The 19,059-nt window shown below is 41.4% G+C and overlaps 1 protein-coding gene across 16 annotated transcripts in view; it reads left to right on the top strand.

Moving 5' to 3' along the window:
• The window catches only part of Lclat1 (lysocardiolipin acyltransferase 1), a 144,274-nt gene that overhangs the window by 58,471 nt on the left and 66,744 nt on the right, over positions 1-19,059 (top strand). For all 16 annotated transcript variants that reach the window (NM_001431933.1, NM_001431934.1, NM_001431929.1 and 13 more), the window contains one exon: positions 72-270. In NM_001431933.1, coding sequence (NP_001418862.1) covers positions 72-270 — 199 coding nt within the window. The remainder of the gene's footprint in view (positions 1-71; positions 271-19,059) is intronic.

The following is a 19,059-nucleotide window of genomic DNA, read 5'->3' as shown; positions in this document are numbered from 1 at the left end:
TGAGTGATTTCATAGGTGACTGAAAGCCCCAGCTGACTTGCTCTATGTTTGTGTTTTTTTATTTTTTGCAGGCATTGTTGGAAACCATGTTTGGTGTGAAAGTAGTTATAACAGGAGATGCATTCGTACCTGGAGAGAGGAGTGTCATTATCATGAACCACCGGACAAGGGTGGACTGGATGTTCCTGTGGAATTGTCTAATGAGGTACAGCTACCTCAGGCTGGAGAAGATTTGCCTCAAATCCAGTCTCAAAAGTGTTCCTGGATTTGGTACGTTAATCATGTTTCTTTAAGTGCTTAACTCATTTTGTATGTGATATGCCTGCTCTAAGAACAAATGAGGTAGGTTAAACAGTATGCTATTTATTCTCAGCTTTCCTCATGAAGCTAAAAACATTTCTAGTTTGTTTTTCTCTTTAATGGCTTTGCTATGTGATTTTGTCTTAATCTCTGATTTAAAAATACCTTACTCTAGAAGGGAAAAACTAGGATGAAGGAAGCAGATCACTTCTAAGGGCAACCGTTTAAAGGATGTGAATTTAATGGATTGGTTGCTTTCTTTAAAAACTTCATTTACAAATTAAAATGACACAAACTCATTCTCAGGCTGTCAGAATTAGCCACTCTCTCCTCAGCTTGCCTGCAGACAAGCTCATGAGGTTCTACAGCTGCAGACTTGATCTTGCTTTCCTCCTTAAAATCGTGTCCTCTATTAGTCTCTTCGTTTGTAGAGATGGCCTCTATTTTCATCGATACTCTTTTTTCCATTTTTTTGACTTGCCACCTTCTACTTTTCGTGTACTTCCTTTCTTGTGTGTGACCAAATATAAAAATCATTTACGGGAGCATAGGTGAGAACGTGCTCACAAGAGTCTAGGTACTTTGCCAGTGGCTGCACTACTGAGAATTATGCAGGCTCCTCCAAGTGTTAGTGCATGGTAGAGCACACAAGCCTCTCCTTTTCCATCACAGGGTGTTACTGGCCCAGTCTCAAACAGGGAACCACAGCTGCTGTGGGTACTGAGCCTTGCCATCCCAGAAACCAGTGCTTCACAGGGCGCAGTCCCCTCTTGTTGCTCTTTCATGGTGCTCCCTGAGCCTCAGAGGGGGATAATAAAAGAGGCAGGTATCTGGATATTCAGGAGTCATTCCAGTCATGAATCCCTGCAGTTGCTGTGGCTTCCAGAAAAAAATGTTTCTCCAACTAGACTCACATCTCATAAGTGTGGTTGCTTAGAAGACATTTTGAAGGCACTCCATGTGCATTTAGTAAAGCAACAGTAGAACAACAGCAGTGGCTTTCTCACCATGAGTTGTGACCTCCCATCCATGGGCTTTGGACTGCTTACAGTGCTTACCTAGGCCTAGCTTCATTTCCTCTTCGGGAATAGGCATCAAATCAAATCTCACTATAGCACATGAAAACACACACATCCTTCCCCCTCCCCCGCCCCAGTTTGATTTCTGTGTCCTGTGATTAATGCATGTGGCATCCTTGCCATCAGGTTCTAGAGAAGAACCAATTGACTGGCATCTGCCTGTATTTATTTTGGGGGCTTGAGTGGCTTAAAAACTTAAAGGAGATGAATCATTTCTTGTACTGGGGTTTTTGTTTAATAATCTGTGTCTTCTGGGAGCTGATTAGCTCATATGCACACAGAACTTTCATTTCAGACACTTTAAAAAATGTTCTGGTTAACTTATTGGGTATCAGAATTCCTTCTTTTTTTTCTCCATACATTGTAAATATTGGTTGACCCTCCTCTCCACTTCCTCTTCTCCTCTCTTCCTGCTTCCTACCATATCAGATCTTTTTACTTCCTGCTGTTTCTTCATCCTGCTCTCTTATTCATTCTGCCACACAACTACTTCTCTTTAAAGAGTCTTTAGTTTTCTCTATTCCTGACCAATTTCTTCTTCATTAATGCACATGTACATAAAATAAAAGCTAACTTTGCATATGAGAACATGTAGTGTTTATGTCTGTGATCCCAAGTTACCTCACTTAATGTATTATTTTCCAGCATTATTTTCCTCCACTAATACATCCATTTCACATTATTTCATAATTTCATTTTTCTTTATGACTGAAGATAATTCTCTTATGTATAAGACTATATATTCTCCACCTGTTCGTCAGTTCATGTCTCCCTACTATTGTAACAAAGCAACCATGAACATGGATGCACAAGGCTCTCTATGGAATCCTATAGATATGTACGTACCTGGAGTGCCGTAACGGGGATTGTTTTTAGGTGTTTTAGAAACCTGCACACTGATTTATATAGTGATTACATTCTCATGGTGATGAGTGAGGGTCTCACCAATATCTCTTGTCATTTGTCTTCTTGATAATAACCACTCTAGCTAAAATGAGATGGACTCCCAATGTCGTTCTAATTTCCATTTATTTGGGTAAGGATGTTGAAACTTGAATTATGTACTCCCTTGTTTTGTTTTCCGAAGGCCCTTTGTGTCTTCTGTATCCATTCCCTATTGGGAGGAGCTCATGAGGAGTTCCTCCATGTGGGCAGTCTCTGCACTCAGTAAACTATGTTGCTGTAGTGACCTTTCAATTTCTTGATTATCTTCCCGTTAGCTTAGATGGCTGCTCTTACTTTGTAAGGGGCTGAGTCCTACAGAGAGACTGCGTACCTGGGCCTGGATCTTGAAGTGTTCTCTCTGCTTTTCCTCAGTTTGAAAGTTTCGGACTTTATGTTGACGTCTTTGGAGCTGATGTCTACACAGGTGGCCGATTAAGATGGAGCTTCATTGCTGTCCTGGTAGACCAGGCTAGCCCAGCACCGCTTGTTGCCAGTGTGCATTTAAGGGCGCATACCTATGCCCTCTGTTCTACTGTACCGATGCGCGTGCTTTTATTGCTGATGACCCTCCTGTGCCATTGTCTCTGCCCAGGATCGCCTGGAATATGGCTTCTTTCCTACTTCCATGTCAATTTTAAGACCCTCCCCCCTATTTCTGTGAAAAATGGTGTTGGAATTTTGATTGAGATTTTATTTAATTTTGGCAGATCAGCTTTTTTGATGTAAGAGACTTCACTTCCTTAGTTAGCTTTAATCCAAGATTTCATTCTCTTTTTTTTGAGTTTATTGTGAGTAGCATTGTTTCTTAGCATGTTTGTCATTGGTACATATGGAAATCACTGATCTTTATGTTGATACCGCACCGTGCCACTGCGCTGAGGGTTCCTTGCCAGCTTTGTTTTCTGCTGAAATCTTGAGGGCTCCGATGTATGGTGTCATGTGTGTTGTGTTTATAAAAAGATAAAGGGATGGATTATGTTCTGTGGAGGACTGGGGAAAGGAGTGCCCCTGTGGGCCCGTGCTGAAACATCCCTTCCCCCTGACCAGTCACAGGACAACCAACGGTATAGTGCAGAGTTTATTCAGGGCATGGGGAGGGGGATTAAGAGGGTAGGTAGTAGAGCAGAGAAGGAGAGAGGTAGAGAAATAGAGGCCAGCCATGAGCACATGGAGAGGGGGGGGGGAGGGGGAGAAAGGTGAGGAAGAGGGGGCAAACAGCCCCTTTTAGCATGTCAGGCATTTCTGGTTGTTGCCAGCTAACTGTGGGGGTGGAGCTTAGAATGTTAACAATGTGTACATGGGGATGCCTTAATAATTTAGTTGGGAGATTGCTTTTAGCTATTTTTTAAAAATGGGTTATTATAATTAGTTTTAGTGTTGTTATATCATAGATCTGTATAGGACAGAAGCAGATAAAACACTCAACACTATAAAATGGATTAAATATTATGTTGCAAGTATCTGAATGAAACACTTTGAATAAGAAATACAAAGGATGGCTGAGACACCGCCGGAACCTGAAAGAAACAGACTGGATAAACAGTTCTCTGCACCCAAATCCCGTGGGAGGGAGAGCTAAACCTTCAGAGAGGCAGACAAGCCTGGGAAACCAGAAGAGACTGCTCCCTGCACACACATCTCGGACGCCAGAGGAAAAAGCCAAAGACCATCTGGAACCCTGGTGCACTGAAGCTCCCGGAAGGGGTGGCACAGGTCTTCCTGGTTGCTGCCGCTGCAGAGAGCCCCTGGGCAGCACCCCACGAGCGAACCTGAGCCTCGGGACCACAGGTAAGACCAAATTTTCTGCTGCAAGAAAGCTGCCTGGTGAACTCAAGACACAGGCCCACAGGAACAGCTGAAGACCTGTAGAGAGGAAAAACTACACGCCCGAAAGCAGAACACTCTGTCCCCATAACTGACTGAAAGAGAGGAAAACAGGTCTACAGCACTCCTGACACACAGGCTTATAGGACAGTCTAGCCACTGTCAGAAATAGCAGAACAAAGTAACACTAGAGATAATCTGATGGCGAGAGGCAAGCGCAGGAACCCAAGCAACAGAAACCAAGACTACATGCCATCATCGGAGCCCAATTCTCCCACCAAAACAAACATGGAATATCCAAACACACCAGAAAAGCAAGATCTAGTTTCAAAATCATATTTGATCATGATGCTGGAGGACTTCAAGAAAGACATGAACACACTTAGGGAAGCACAGGAAAACATTAATAAACAAGTAAAAGCCTACAGAGAGGAATCGCAAAAATCCCTGAAAGAATTCCAGGAAAACACAATCAAACAGTTGAAGGAATTAAAAATGGAAATAGAAGCAATCAAGAAAGAACACATGGAAACAACCCTGGATATAGAAAACCAAAAGAAGAGACAAGGAGCTGTAGATACAAGCTTCACCAACAGAATACAAGAGATGGAAGAGAGAATCTCAGGAGCAGAAGATTCCATAGAAATCATTGACTCAACTGTCAAAGATAATGTAAAGCGGAAAAAGCTACTGGTCCAAAACATACAGGAAATCCAGGACTCAATGAGAAGATCAAACCTAAGGATAATAGGTATAGAAGAGAGTGAAGACTACCAGCTCAAAGGACCAGTAAATATCTTCAACAAAATCATAGAAGAAAACTTCCCTAACCTAAAAAAAGAGATACCCATAGACATACAAGAAGCCTACAGAACTCCAAACAGATTGGACCAGAAAAGAAACACCTCCCGTCACATAATTGTCAAAACACCAAACACACAAAATAAAGAAAGAATATTAAAAGCAGTAAGGGAAAAAGGTCAAGTAACATATAAAGGGAGACCTATCAGAATCACACCAGACTTCTCGCCAGAAACTATGAAGGCCAGAAGATCCTGGACTGATGTTATACAGACCCTAAGAGAACACAAATGCCAGCCCAGGTTACTGTATCCAGCAAAACTCTCAATTAACATTGATGGAGAAACCAAGATATTCCATGACAAAACCAAATTTACACAATATCTTTCTACAAATCCAGCACTACAAAGGATAATAAATGGTAAAGCCCAACATAAGGAGGCAAGCTATACCCTAGAAGAAGCAAGAAACTAATCGTCTTGGCAACAAAACAAAGAGAATGAAAGCACACAAACATAACCTCACATCCAAATATGAATATAACGGGAAGCAATAATCACTATTCCTTAATATCTCTCAATATCAATGGCCTCAACTCCCCAATAAAAAGACATAGATTAACAAACTGGATACGCAACAAGGACCCTGCATTCTGCTGCCTACAGGAAACACACCTCAGAGACAAAGACAGACACTACCTCAGAGTGAAAGGCTGGAAAACAACTTTCCAAGCAAATGGTCAGAAGAAGCAAGCTGGAGTAGCCATTCTAATATCAAATAAAATCAATTTCCAACTAAAAGTCATCAAAAAAGATAAGGAAGGACACTTCATATTCATCAAAGGAAAAATCAACCAAGATGAACTCTCAATCCTAAATATCTATGCCCCAAATACAAGGGCACCTACATACGTAAAAGAAACCTTACTAAAGCTCAAAACACACATTGCACCTCACACAATAATAGTGGGAGATTTCAACACCCCACTCTCATCAATGGACAGATCATGGAAACAGAAATTAAACAGTGATGTAGACAGACTAAGAGAAGTCATGAGCCAAATGGACTTAACGGATATTTATAGAACATTCTATCCTAAAGCAAAAGGATATACCTTCTTCTCAGCTCCTCATGGTACTTTCTCCAAAATTGACCATATAATTGGTCAAAAAACGGGCCTCAACAGGTACAGAAAGATAGAAATAATCCCATGCGTGCTATCGGACCACCACGGCCTAAAACTGGTCTTCAATAACAATAAGGGAAGAATGCCCACATATACGTGGAAATTGAACAATGCTCTACTCAATGATAACCTGGTCAAGGAAGAAATAAAGAAAGAAATTAAAAACTTTTTAGAATTTAATGAAAATGAAGATACAACATACTCAAACTTATGGGACACAATGAAAGCTGTGCTAAGAGGAAAAGTCATAGCGCTGAGTGCCTGCAGAAAGAAACAGGAAAGAGCATATGTCAGCAGCTTGACAGCACACCTAAAAGCTCTAGAACAAAAAGAAGCAAATACACCCAGGAGGAGTAGAAGGCAGGAAATAATCAAACTCAGAGCTGAAATCAACCAAGTAGAAACAAAAAGGACCATAGAAAGAATCAACAGAACCAAAAGTTGGTTCTTTGAGAAAATCAACAAGATAGATAAACCCTTAGCCAGACTAACGAGAGGACACAGAGAGTGTGTCCAAATTAACAAAATCAGAAATGAAAAGGGAGACATAACTACAGATTCGGAGGAAATTCAAAAAATCATCAGATCTTACTATAAAAACCTATATTCAACAAAATTTGAAAATCTTCAGGAAATGGACAATTTCCTAGACAGATACCAGGTATCGAGGTTAAATCAGGAACAGATAAACCAGTTAAACAACCCCATAACTCCTAAGGAAATAGAAGCAGTCATTAAAGGTCTCCCAACCAAAAAGAGCCCAGGTCCAGACGGGTTTAGTGCAGAATTCTATCAAACCTTCATAGAAGACCTCATACCAATATTATCCAAACTATTCCACAAAATTGAAACAGATGGAGCCCTACCGAATTCCTTCTACGAAGCCACAATTACTCTTATACCTAAACCACACAAAGACACAACAAAGAAAGAGAACTTCAGACCAATTTCCCTTATGAATATCGACGCAAAAATACTCAATAAAATTCTGGCAAACCGAATTCAAGAGCACATCAAAACAATCATTTACCATGATCAAGTAGGCTTCATCCCAGGCATGCAGGGATGGTTTAATATACGGAAAACCATCAACGTGATCCATCATATAAACAAACTGAAGAACAGAACCACATGATCATTTCATTAGATGCTGAGAAAGCATTTGACAAAATTCAACACCCCTTCATGATAAAAGTCCTGGAAAGAATAGGAATTCAAGGCCCATACCTAAACATAGTAAAAGCCATATACAGCAAACCAGTTGATAACATTAAACTAAATGGAGAGAAACTTGAAGCAATCCCACTAAAATCAGGTACTAGACAAGGCTGCCCACTCTCTCCCTACTTATTCAATATAGTTCTTGAAGTTCTAGCCAGAGCAATCAGACAACAAAAGGAGATCAAAGGGATACAGATCGGAAAAGAAGAGGTCAAAATATCACTATTTGCAGATGACATGATAGTATATTTAAGTGATCCCAAAAGTTCCACCAGAGAACTACTAAAGCTGATAAACAACTTCAGCAAAGTGGCTGGGTATAAAATTAACTGAAATAAATCAGTAGCCTTCCTCTACACAAAAGAGAAACAAGCCGAGAAAGAAATTAGGGAAACGACACCCTTCATAATAGACCCAAATAATATAAAGTACCTCGGTGTGACTTTAACCAAGCAAGTAAAAGATCTGTACAATAAGAACTTCAAGACACTGAGGAAAGAAATTGAAGAAGACCTCAGAAGATGGAAAGATCTCCCATGCTCATGGATTGGCAGGATTAATATGGTAAAAATGGCCATTTTACCAAAAGCAATCTACAGATTCAATGCAATCCCCATCAAAATACCAATCCAATTCTTCAAAGAGTTAGACAGAACAATTTGCAAATTCATCTGGAATAACAAAAAACCCAGGATAGCTAAAGCTATCCTCAACAATAAAAGAACTTCAGGGGGAATCACTATCCCTGAACTCAAGCAGTATTACAGAGCAATAGTGATAAAAACTGCATGGTATTGGTACAGAGACAGACAGATAGACCAATGGAATAGAATTGAAGACCCAGAAATGAACCCACACACCTATGGGCACTTGATTTTTGAAAAAGGAGCCAAAACCATCCAATGGAAAAAAGATAGCATTTTCAGCAAATGGTGCTGGTTCAACTGGAGGGCAACATGTAGAAGAATGCAGATCGATCCATGCTTATCACCCTGTACAAAGCTTAAGTCCAAGTGGATCAAGGACCTCCACATCAAACCAGACACACTCAAACTAATAGAAGAAAAACTAGGGAAGCATCTGGAACACATGGGCACTGGAAAAAATTTCCTGAACAAAACACCAATGGCTTATGCTCTAAGATCAAGAATCGACAAATGGGATCTCATAAAACTGCAAAGCTTTGTAAGGCAAAGGACACTGTGGTTAGGACAAAACGGCAACCAACAGATTGGGAAAAGATCTTTACCAATCCTACAACAGATAGAGGCCTTATATGCAAAATATACAAAGAACTCAAGAAGTTAGACCGCAGGGAAACAAATAACCCTATTAAAAAATGGGGTTCAGAGCTAAACAAAGAATTCACAGCTGAGGAATGCCGAATGGCTGAGAAACACCTAAAGAAATGTTCAACATCTTTAGTCATAAGGGAAATGCAAATCAAAACAACCCTGAGATTTCACCTCACACCAGTGCGATTGGCTAAGATCAAAAACTCAGGTGACAGCAGATGCTGGCGAGGATGTGGAGAAAGAGGAACACTCCTCCATTGTTGGTGGGATTGCAGACTGGTAAAACCATTCTGGAAATCAGTCTGGAGGTTCCTCAGAAAATTGGACATTGAACTGCCTGAGGATCCAGCTATACCTCTCTTGGGCATATACCCAAAAGATGCCTCAACATATAAAAGAGACACGTGCTCCACTATGTTCATCGCAGCCTTATTTATAATAGCCAGAAGCTGGAAAGAACCCAGATGCCCTTCAACAGAGGAATGGATACAGAAAATGTGGTACATCTACACAATGGAATATTACTCAGCTATCAAAAACAACGAGTTTATGAAATTCGTAGGCAAATGGTTGGAACTGGAAAATATCATCCTGAGTGAGCTAACCCACTCACAGAAAGACATACATGGTATGCACTCATTGATAAGTGGCTATTAGCCCAAATGCTTGAATTACCCTAGATCCCTAGAACAAAGGAAACTCAAGACGGATGATCAAAATGTGAATGCTTCACTCCTTCTTTAAATGAGGAAAAAGAATACCCTTGGCAGGGAAGGGAGAGGCAAAGATTAAAACAGAGACTGAAGGAACACCCATTCAGAGCCTGCCCCACATGTGGCCCATACATATACAGCCACCTAATTAGACAAGATGGATGAAGCAAAGGAGTGCAGACCGACAGGAGCCGGATGTAGATCGCTCCTGAGAGACACAGTCAGAATACAGCAAATACAGAGGCGAATGCCAGCACCAAACCACTGAACTGAGAATAGGTCCCCTATTGAAGGAATCAGAGAAAGAACTGGAAGAGCTTGAAGGGGCTCGAGACCCCAAAAGTACAACAATGCCAAGCAACCAGAGCTTCCAGGGACTAAGCCACTACCTAAAGACTATACATGGACTGACCCTGGACTCTGACCTCATAGGTAGCAATGAATATCCTAGTAAGAGCACCAGTGGAAGGGGAAGCCCTGGGTCCTGCTAAGACTGAACCCCCAGTGAACTAGACTATGGGGGGAGGGCGGCAATGGGGGGAGGGTTGGGAGGGGAACACCCATAAGGAAGGGGAGGGGGGAGGGGGATGTTTGCCCGGAAACCGGGAAAGGGAATAACACTCGAAATGTATATAAGAAATACTCAAGTTAATAAAAAAAAAAAGTTATTTGAAAGAAAAAAAAAAAAAGAAATACAAAGGATGGTAGTTGGCAGGAGAGTAAGATGAAATATAAGGATCCATTAAATTAAAGAACATAGAGGAAAATGAAAATCATACCAGGAAGTAGAGTAATAAGGAAAATGGATAGCTGCAAGCATTTTAGTCTGTATTATAAGGCTCTGGCAGAGCCTCTCAGAAGATATCCATATCAGGGTCCTGTCAGCAAGCACTTCTCCCTAGTATAGGGAAATGCCAGAGTGTTGAGGTAGAAGTGGGTGGGTGGGGGAGCATCCTCATAGAAGCAGCAGTAGGGGGTATGGGAGAGGAGGGAAAGGGGATAACATTCGAAATGTAAATACATAAACTATCTGTAATGGCTGTTTGTGGTTGTCAACATGACTACATCTGGAATGAACTACAATCTAGAATTGGAGGGCTCACCTGTGATCCTGATTGAGACTGGGACATACAAGTTTCTGACCTGGATCATGGCATGGAAATCTTGAGGAATAGTGACAATGAATTCCAAGAGACTAAGGCAAGGAGATCTCTGAGCTCACGGTCATCTGGAACAAAGCAAGTCCCAGATCCAGGCATGGTGGCACACACCTTTAATCTGGGATACACCTGCTGGAGACATGATTAGTGGTATCAAAATGTACAAAATCAATGTAACCTTTACATAAGGACATTGGAAGTAGGAAGAGTCTCACTTTTTCATCTGCCTGCCTGCCTTGTGGGACTGACCCACTGCTAGGTCTTTGGACTTCTATTCACAGCTGCTGCTGACCATTGTTGGAGAAATGGACTACAGACTATAAGTCAACAAATTCCCTATATAGAGACTACCCATAAGTTCTGTGACTCTAGAGAACCCTGACTAAGATACTATCCAATTTAAAAAACAAAAACAAAAACAAAAACGGAGAGAATCAAAATGAAGGCACAGTGATGCCTGGGGCACAGTTGAGTAAAAGGCTGGGCTAGCACTGAGTATCCTTCAAAAGATTCCGAGTTTCCAGTGCTCTAACATCTCAACTTTTTTAATTATCTACTTTACTACTGTATGTGCATTTTTTTGCTTGCGTTCGTTCGTTAGTGCATGTGTGTGTGTGTGTGTGTGTGTGTGTGTGTGTGTGTGTGTGTGTGTGTGTGTGTGTGTGTGTTGTGTTGTGTTGTGTTGGATTCTCCCCTGTAACAACCATGTGGGTGCTGGGAATTAAAGCCAGATCCTCTGGAAGAACAGCCAGTGTTCTTAAACACCCTCAGCATTTTAAAATACTAACATGATGCTACAAGCAAAGCATTCTATTCCTGACTTTACATGGTTAGTGTATCAAAGTGTACAAAATCAGTGCAACTGTTGTTTTAAATTATTTCAGGCTATGAGTATAAGATTTATATGAAAGTCAACTTAATTCAGACTTGGGTTGCATTATGTATATGAAACACTTCTACAAAGAAACCCACAAAATAAAACACTACTGGTGCCAAGCACTTAAGACAAAGCACACTTAGCTTATACTTGGGGACCTTGGGGGAAACAAAATAGTATGACTTTAATATTTCAAAGGTAATTCTTAAAAGATAACTGAAGAAAAACTGCAAAATAGAAGAGCAGGGAGGGACTGTATTAGTCAGAGTTCTCTAGAGTCACAGAACCTATGGGCAGTCTCTATATAGTAAGGGGATTTGTTATGATGACTTAACAGTCCAACTCCCCAACAATGGTCAGCAGCAGCTGTGAAGGGAAGTCCAAGGATCTAGTAGTTGCTCAGTCCCACAAGGCAGGCAGGTGAGGAAGACTCTTCCTTCTTCCAGTGTCCTTGTGTAGGTCTCCAGCAGAAGGTGTGGCCCAGATGACCTTGAACTCAGAGATCGCCTTGCCTTAGTCTGCTGGGATTCATAGCCACTGTGCCTCAAGATATCCATGATCCAGGTCAGAAACTTGTATGTCCCAGTCTCAATCAGGATCACAGGTGAGCCCTCCAATTCTGGATTGTAGTTCATTCCAGATGTAGTCATGTTGACAAGCACGAATAGCCACCACAGGGACTTAACTGAAAATTCGGAGCCTAGTCACCACTGGAAGTCTCTGAATCCGTGGCATATTCAGAAACATTTCTTGTCCTTTCCATTCCCTGCCTTCTTAAAGACACTACCCCAGACCAGCACAGGGCTCCACACTTCCTCACACCTCATACTCTTCTTTGGAGCTTGGGATCACAGAGTGTCCACCATGGCCTGCTGATAACTTTGAATTTGTAATTTAAATGCAGCCTAGCCGAGTCTGTTTGTATATTGCTTAAAGGGCTTGGCTCTGTTTCAGGAGGACGGAAAGGAAAACCACAAGGACCACAGTGAGTGGTGAGGACTGCAGAGGACGACATGGCAGCTAGGATGTAATATCCTGGGCTCAGAGTCAGCCTTGGGGCCAGACATACTTTATGTGTGAGACAAGCCTGGCTTGTTTAGGTCTAGACTTGTAGCTGGCTCTTTTGTTACTAACAGTCATAAACATTGTGGGTAATGTGCTTCCCACCATCTCTCCAAGCTGTGAAATGTGCATTGGCGGTTAACTGCTTGTCCTGAGTTGAGTTTTATAAAAAGTGTCAAATGAAGTATGTTGAACAGTTGTATTGTCTAGAGGACACATGCGACAGGTGATTTCAAATCGGCAATTCTGTTGGTCAAAATTAAGGTATCCTAACAGTTGATTCTGGAGTTAGCGTGCCAGATTGAATTTGGGGTGTGTGTGTGTGTGTGTGTGTGTGTGTGTGTGTGTATGAGAGAGAGAGAGGCGAGGCATGGGGGTATGGGGGGGAGGAAGTAGGTACCTTGGTGAAAAAAAGTTTAGTTCAGTTAAATTCTATGCTATGCTAATATTCTATCAGGATGACATATTCTGGGATTACATTGAGCTAAGGACACTGATACCACTTCAGTAAATGACCTGTGATTTTGTTTTGGATGTGTGGGGTGAACCCTGAGCTGTGTGGAGGTTGATCAGTTTGCCGGGCTTCGAGGTTGTCAGTCGCTTACTAAGGCTCCTTCTATCCATCCATCCTTAAGTCGGATCCCTGTTACTCGGTACCACATCCTTAGGTCTGCTGAAAATCAAAGAACTTCTTTCCCTGTAATTTTATTCTGAAGTTATCTACGAAATGTGCTTATGTAGCAGTAATTTTAGGAGAGGGCAGTAAAAGAATTGGGTAAACTTTAAGGCTTTTAGTCTGCTTTGTATTTACTGATGAGGCATGAACACAATACAAGGCCAGTTTGGAGCCAGCTTTCCAATAATAGTAAAAGGACACAGAGATGGACTAACCTTAGCTTCAATAGATAATTTGATGAATGTTTTGAATTACTTTTACTCTTCTGACTAAGTATGTGTAAATTGTGATTGCATTTTTAGTGCTAGGATGAGTTAGGCCTTATATCTATTATAAGATTGTCATTTTTAAAAGTTTGGCTGCCATTTTTATTTCTGTAATAAATTTTACAGAAAATATTTTTCTTATGTTTAAAGTTATATATTTCTGACAGGCGACAGTGGTGCACACCTTTAATCCCAGTACCCAGAAGGCAGAGGCAGGCAGATATCTTGAGTTTGAGGCCGGCCTGGTCTACAGCGTGAGTTTCAGGACAGCCAGGGCTATACAGAGAAACCCTGTTGTGAAAAACCATCAAGCCTCAGATATTTATGAGTATCCACAGTTGTGTCATGGATGCCACCAGAGGCACATTTCGGCCACCAGGAATTAAAAGTGTCTACTGAAGGTAGGATGTAAGGTGTGCCTTACCAGTTCTCACTCAGTGCTTTCAGCTCCCGAAGTCAGTCCTACAGCTCACGTGAGTTCTAAGTAAAATATTAGGTTTCCATATTACATGGTTACTACTTATGTAGCTTTAATTAAACAGAATTTTCCATCAACAAATAAATGGTCTGAAATATTTTATATGAATATTTTTTTATTTACTGGAACTAGAAAGACACTAAAGGATGTCCCTGATCACTCAGTTTCTCAGGGTGTTTCCTTCATAGCACTTTATTCAAATGAAAGGTAGATTGGCACTGGTTAGCCGAGTAAGCAATCAGTAAGTTTGGTTTTGCCAGTCTTTCTGTTAGTGTTCATTTTCTAGGACATTACTGTTCTAGGATCCGTCTGAGGGACCACCTTGCTTTTAACCACTCCTGCTCCACCTGAGAGCAGGGTGACTGTGCTTTACATGGTGCTTATGGGTAGGGTGTCCTTCGTTCTGAATGTCCATGGAGGTTCTCCGTTAGATGGTGGTCATGAGTCTGAGGAGTAGTTAGCACAGAGGTGAAGTGCCAGTCTCAGATCAGAGAGGTCCATGATAGCAGGTGATAGCTATCCCCGTCACTTGAGTGATGTGGCTTGGTGTCATGTTACTGTATTCTTTACACTGTATTCAGAGTATTCATCAGTAATAGTCCATGCTCACCACCTTTATTTTATCATCTGGCTTATTGTAGAGTACTCTCATTATTACTGAAAACTTTGTAGCTTTGGGTGGAGAAATTCTTGCAGGCCGATGCTTCTGCCTTTTTGATGGACTCATCTTGTTTCTTTCACCTGCTTGTCCTCTGATGCTCTAAGACTCCGCCCTACTTCCTTTCTCTCACGAGGTCTCAACTATGTAGGCCAGGCTGGCCTCCTGACGGCTGTGGTTAGAGGTGTGTGCCACCCTGGCTGGCCGCAGTTACTGCTCTGAGGGAGCAGCATTGCTTGTCTTCCCAGCACAGAGCAGAGAACCACATTCCCTGGTTTGTGGCCCCTTCCTTTCAAAGGCAGCAGTGGCAGGTTGAGTCTGTAACCTTTTGTTTTGAAACTGAGTCCCTTCCCCTTCATCTTTTCTACTTTTAAGGGCTATTATGATTCTTTCTGTTCACTGATTTTCTAGTCCTAAACTTAGCTGCTTTGTGACCTCTGCTGCCCTTTGTTTGTAATATAACATCAACTGTTCGAGTGTTGGCGTGTGGATATGTTGAGGGATTTGTCGTGGTTCTGCCTTCCAGATTGTAATTGCTAGCATAGTCTGGGTCCTGCAAAACTAGTGACATACTTAGCTTGAGAATTTGATAAAGGTATATATAGATAATAAAATACCTAGAAAATTGATCAATAGTAAATCTAAAGCAGGAAAACCCTTTTGGCCTGTGTTAGAATGGAACCCCTAAATTATCCCCAAAATGAGAAGCCTCATCTTGCCAACAAATGCCCTCAGTGAATTGTTTATTTTTTCAGTGTCAAACAAGAGTGTATAGCATCTGCCAGGCGGTAGGATAATTTCTAGGATAATCACTATGCTGTACAGTATAGTGGGATGTGCTGTGTGTGCATTTTTGGGTTTGTTTTCCTTCACAATTTTGTGGTTTTTCAAATTGGGAATTTTTTTGTAAAATTGGTTTGCTTTAGAAGATGTTCACTTGCTTTGCCTTTTGTTATGAGTATGGCGCCTGCGAATCTAATAGTGTAGGCATCTGCCCTGGAGGACAGGCTGTGATGTGCGTTAATGGTCTCTCACTCAGGTTGCTCTCAAAAGCCAGGGCTTTGTGGAAATTGATGTGCTCAGAAGAGGAGTGGAGAACATTTGTGAATTTCAGGATGGTGGTGCTCCCCTGACTTGGTCTATGTGACACTTAGCATCTTGACTGAGGTTGGCATTCTGGGAACTGTAATTGCTTGTTAATTAGTTTCTGGATTTATTTGTAATTACAAGCTATATAACCTGTAGTCAAGCACCCGCTCTGTCAGCACTGTCTCTCAAGGTCTTTCTGAGAGTCTTCACATAAACTCCGCATCTCACTCCTCAGTGAACTGGCCATCTTCAGGTAGCCTGTCTTGGTTTTATCCTTACCCCCTGCTCAGGACTGAAAATACCATTGCAGGGAATGCTGGTCTACCTGCTTTGGATTCTGGTGTGTTGTTCTAGTTTCTAGTGCTACAGAAGATACCGAGAGGGATGGTATTGCATTAGCAGATACAGAGACAGCCATGATAATGTCTAAGCTATCACCGAGGTTCAGTCTGAGAGGATTAGATAAACAGTGCAGATGTTTTATGATTCGTTAAGTGTAGGCCATTTGTGCTAAAATGAATGGATGGAAGAAAAATAATGGGATATATGTATACTTCTTATTACAAAAGGATGCATTAAGTTAAAAATACATGGTGGTGGTGTATGGTGATGATGTACTCCTTCAGTCTAAGAAGACTTTTTTTTTTTTTTGCTGTCTAAGAAGAAGGGAAGATGGTAAAGGCTCCAGGGCAGGGATCACAGCCCCGTAAGAGATGTAAGAGAGGTTGGGTTGATGTAGCCATTTCCCCTGTATTTATTCACGTGTTTGTGTGTGTGTGTGTGTGTGTGTGTGTGTGTGTGTGTGTGTGTGTGTACTTGTGGATGACATTGTGCCTATGCAAATAGAGGCAGTCACTTCTCTCCTACCATGTGAACTCTGGGGATTGAACCCAGGACCTCAAGCTTGGCTTCAAGAACATATACCTTCTGAGCTGTCTTTCCAGTCCTAGAATATACTTTATAAATGTGAGTGTGATATAAATAAACATTTGAAGAAACTATACAGCTTTAAAGAGCCAAACATTTAAACAGTTGGGCATGTAATCTGAGTAATGGTTCTTGGAGCATTTACATAAGTTCAAGAGCATATTATTGGAGAAAAACTGTTTAGAACACAATTCACAATGATTTTATAAAGGTTTATCAGTATTTATGTTTTTTTTTTAAATTTTGTATGTCCCTGTGCATAGGTGTGGACTTGTGAGTCCAGTTCCTGTGGAACTCAGGTGTCACATCTTTTGGAGCTGGAGTTAAGAGTGGGCGTGGTCTGCCCAATGTGGGTGCTGAGAACCAAAGTTAGGTCCTTTGAGAGAGCAATAAGTTTTCTTAGCCACGAAGCCATCTCTTCAGATCCTTCACACTGATCTAAAACATGTGATGCTATACATTTAAACCAGCACAGTAAGGATAAATAACATGCTGGGAGACTGGGCATAAGGACATGTTGTTGTGAGCTGAAAGCCAGCCTGAGCTACAAAGTAAATCTGACTCGGGCTTGGGCTACACTGTGAGATGATGTCTCAAAACGGAATAAAAGTAATCAAACGAAAAGACAAGAAGAAAACGAACTAAAACATAGCTTTGGGACCAGCCCTTCTGTGTCTGAAGCCTGGCTTCCACTCACTTGCATCTCAAAAGTGTTATTAGAGATAGTACTTTTCACCTGATTCATAGTCGTCTTAAGAACTAATGAAATGGTCAGAATATTACCAAGTACACTGTCAGCATTCACCAAATGTTGTTTCTATAATTGTACTGTTTATTCATAAAATAGCTGGCGTGGAAAATAACCATTAGCAAATATTAAAAACAAAAGTATGGTTGTTGAAATAAATCAATCATTGGGACAAAAGAGAAAATCCTAAAAGCTTGAGAGTGGGCAGGCTATTGCATGGATGAGGTTGGGTTTGGCTTCTTCCTGGCTGCTAGCCGCATTGACCACACTGAGGGATGAAAGGCTGTGGGAAATGTTCTGAAATTCTGAGGAAACAGTGATTTGGAACCTCAAATTCTATTTTTAGTCAAACCAGTTGAACCAAAAATACATTTCAGGAATGTGAGGACAGAAACAATTTTCAAAAAAAAGTATTAACAGAAGGGCACAAGCAAAGAGGTCGGCAAACTTGGGGTCAGATCTAAATATCAAAACCATTTCTGCCAGGTTTAGGAATGTGATAGAAAAGTAAGCTCTTTGGAGCAGTCAGGTGATTCTTACAAATCTGGTAACAAGGATGGTAGGAAGCATACATCTTGGACATTATTATTACTTAACTTTGTAAAAATTGAAATTAAATTTAAACTGGAGTCTTTTGGTTTACACTGTGATAGAAATAAGATCTGTTTTGGTTGGTGGAGATTAATAATTGAACTCAGTATTGATGGCGTTCCACAGTTCAACAGGCTTACCAAATACAGAAAGCTGAAACACGCTAAGAAAGAAAATGGGATGTGCTATTTCCAAGCCAGTCGAGCAAAGGTCAGTGGACTGTCTGCCAAGGGGCAGGGCCGTGGTTCATACTGTGGGCCATGCTGTCCCTGTGGCAGCCATGCTGTCCTGTGGCACCTAATGCTCGCTGACATTGTTAAACAGAAATAGTTATTGATCATATAGATGAACAAATGGGATGCCTGAGTTCTAGGGAAACCTGGATTTTAGAGCACAAGGGAAGGGGCACAGAAAACTTAATTTCAATTAAAGACAGAAAAAAGGGGAGGTGTAACAGAAATAACAGGAAACATGAAAAATGTCCAGAAAAACATACCTGTAATAAAATGATTGGAGCAAAGATTTCTAGGAGAGATAAGAGATTCTCAGGTTGGACTTAGCCTGAGTTTTAGGGAGGCAGGAGGTAGGTAAGCCACAGCACATCTGTATTCCAGAACAGCACTGCTTGTTTGCAAGGCATTACTACCCTTCATCCCTAGCACCAAGATGAGTGTTGTAGTTACCATGTAAGTGTTAGAGAGGAAGACTCTCATGGAGATCATGGAGACGGACCCATGCATAGGCTGGCAAGACTGGGCCTAGAGTTAGAATCAGGATCAGACCTGTGGCTCAGCTGCAAGAGGTTTTGGCCTTTACTACAGATGCCATCTTTAGTGCACAACTCACAGTGTTTACTTTTCCAAGGTCCTAGGGAAACTGTGAGAGAGATATTCAGTTGGCCTGAGAGTTGCTGTGTTGGGCCTATGCTTCTCATTCTTTGTGAGCCTTTTACTTAGGGTACATAGGCTACCCTAAGTTAGGCGTCTTTTATAGAAGCTCCAAAGGCTATGGCCAGGGAAAGATCAGCAGGCATCTGAAACACAGATCAGCTCATCAAGGCTACCTTTTCAGCACTAAGGTGGGTCTGCCTTTGAGAAAGGCACTGTGCCACATATGCACTCCAAGGAATGTGCATAGCAGATTCCCGTTTCATTTAAGTAAAA

This window comes from Rattus norvegicus, chromosome 6 (genome assembly GCF_021556685.1).
Source record: "Rattus norvegicus strain SHRSP/BbbUtx chromosome 6, alternate assembly SHRSP_T2T, whole genome shotgun sequence".
NCBI classification, from domain to species: Eukaryota; Metazoa; Chordata; class Mammalia; order Rodentia; family Muridae; genus Rattus; species Rattus norvegicus.
This window is presented reverse-complemented; position numbering and strand designations above follow the sequence as displayed.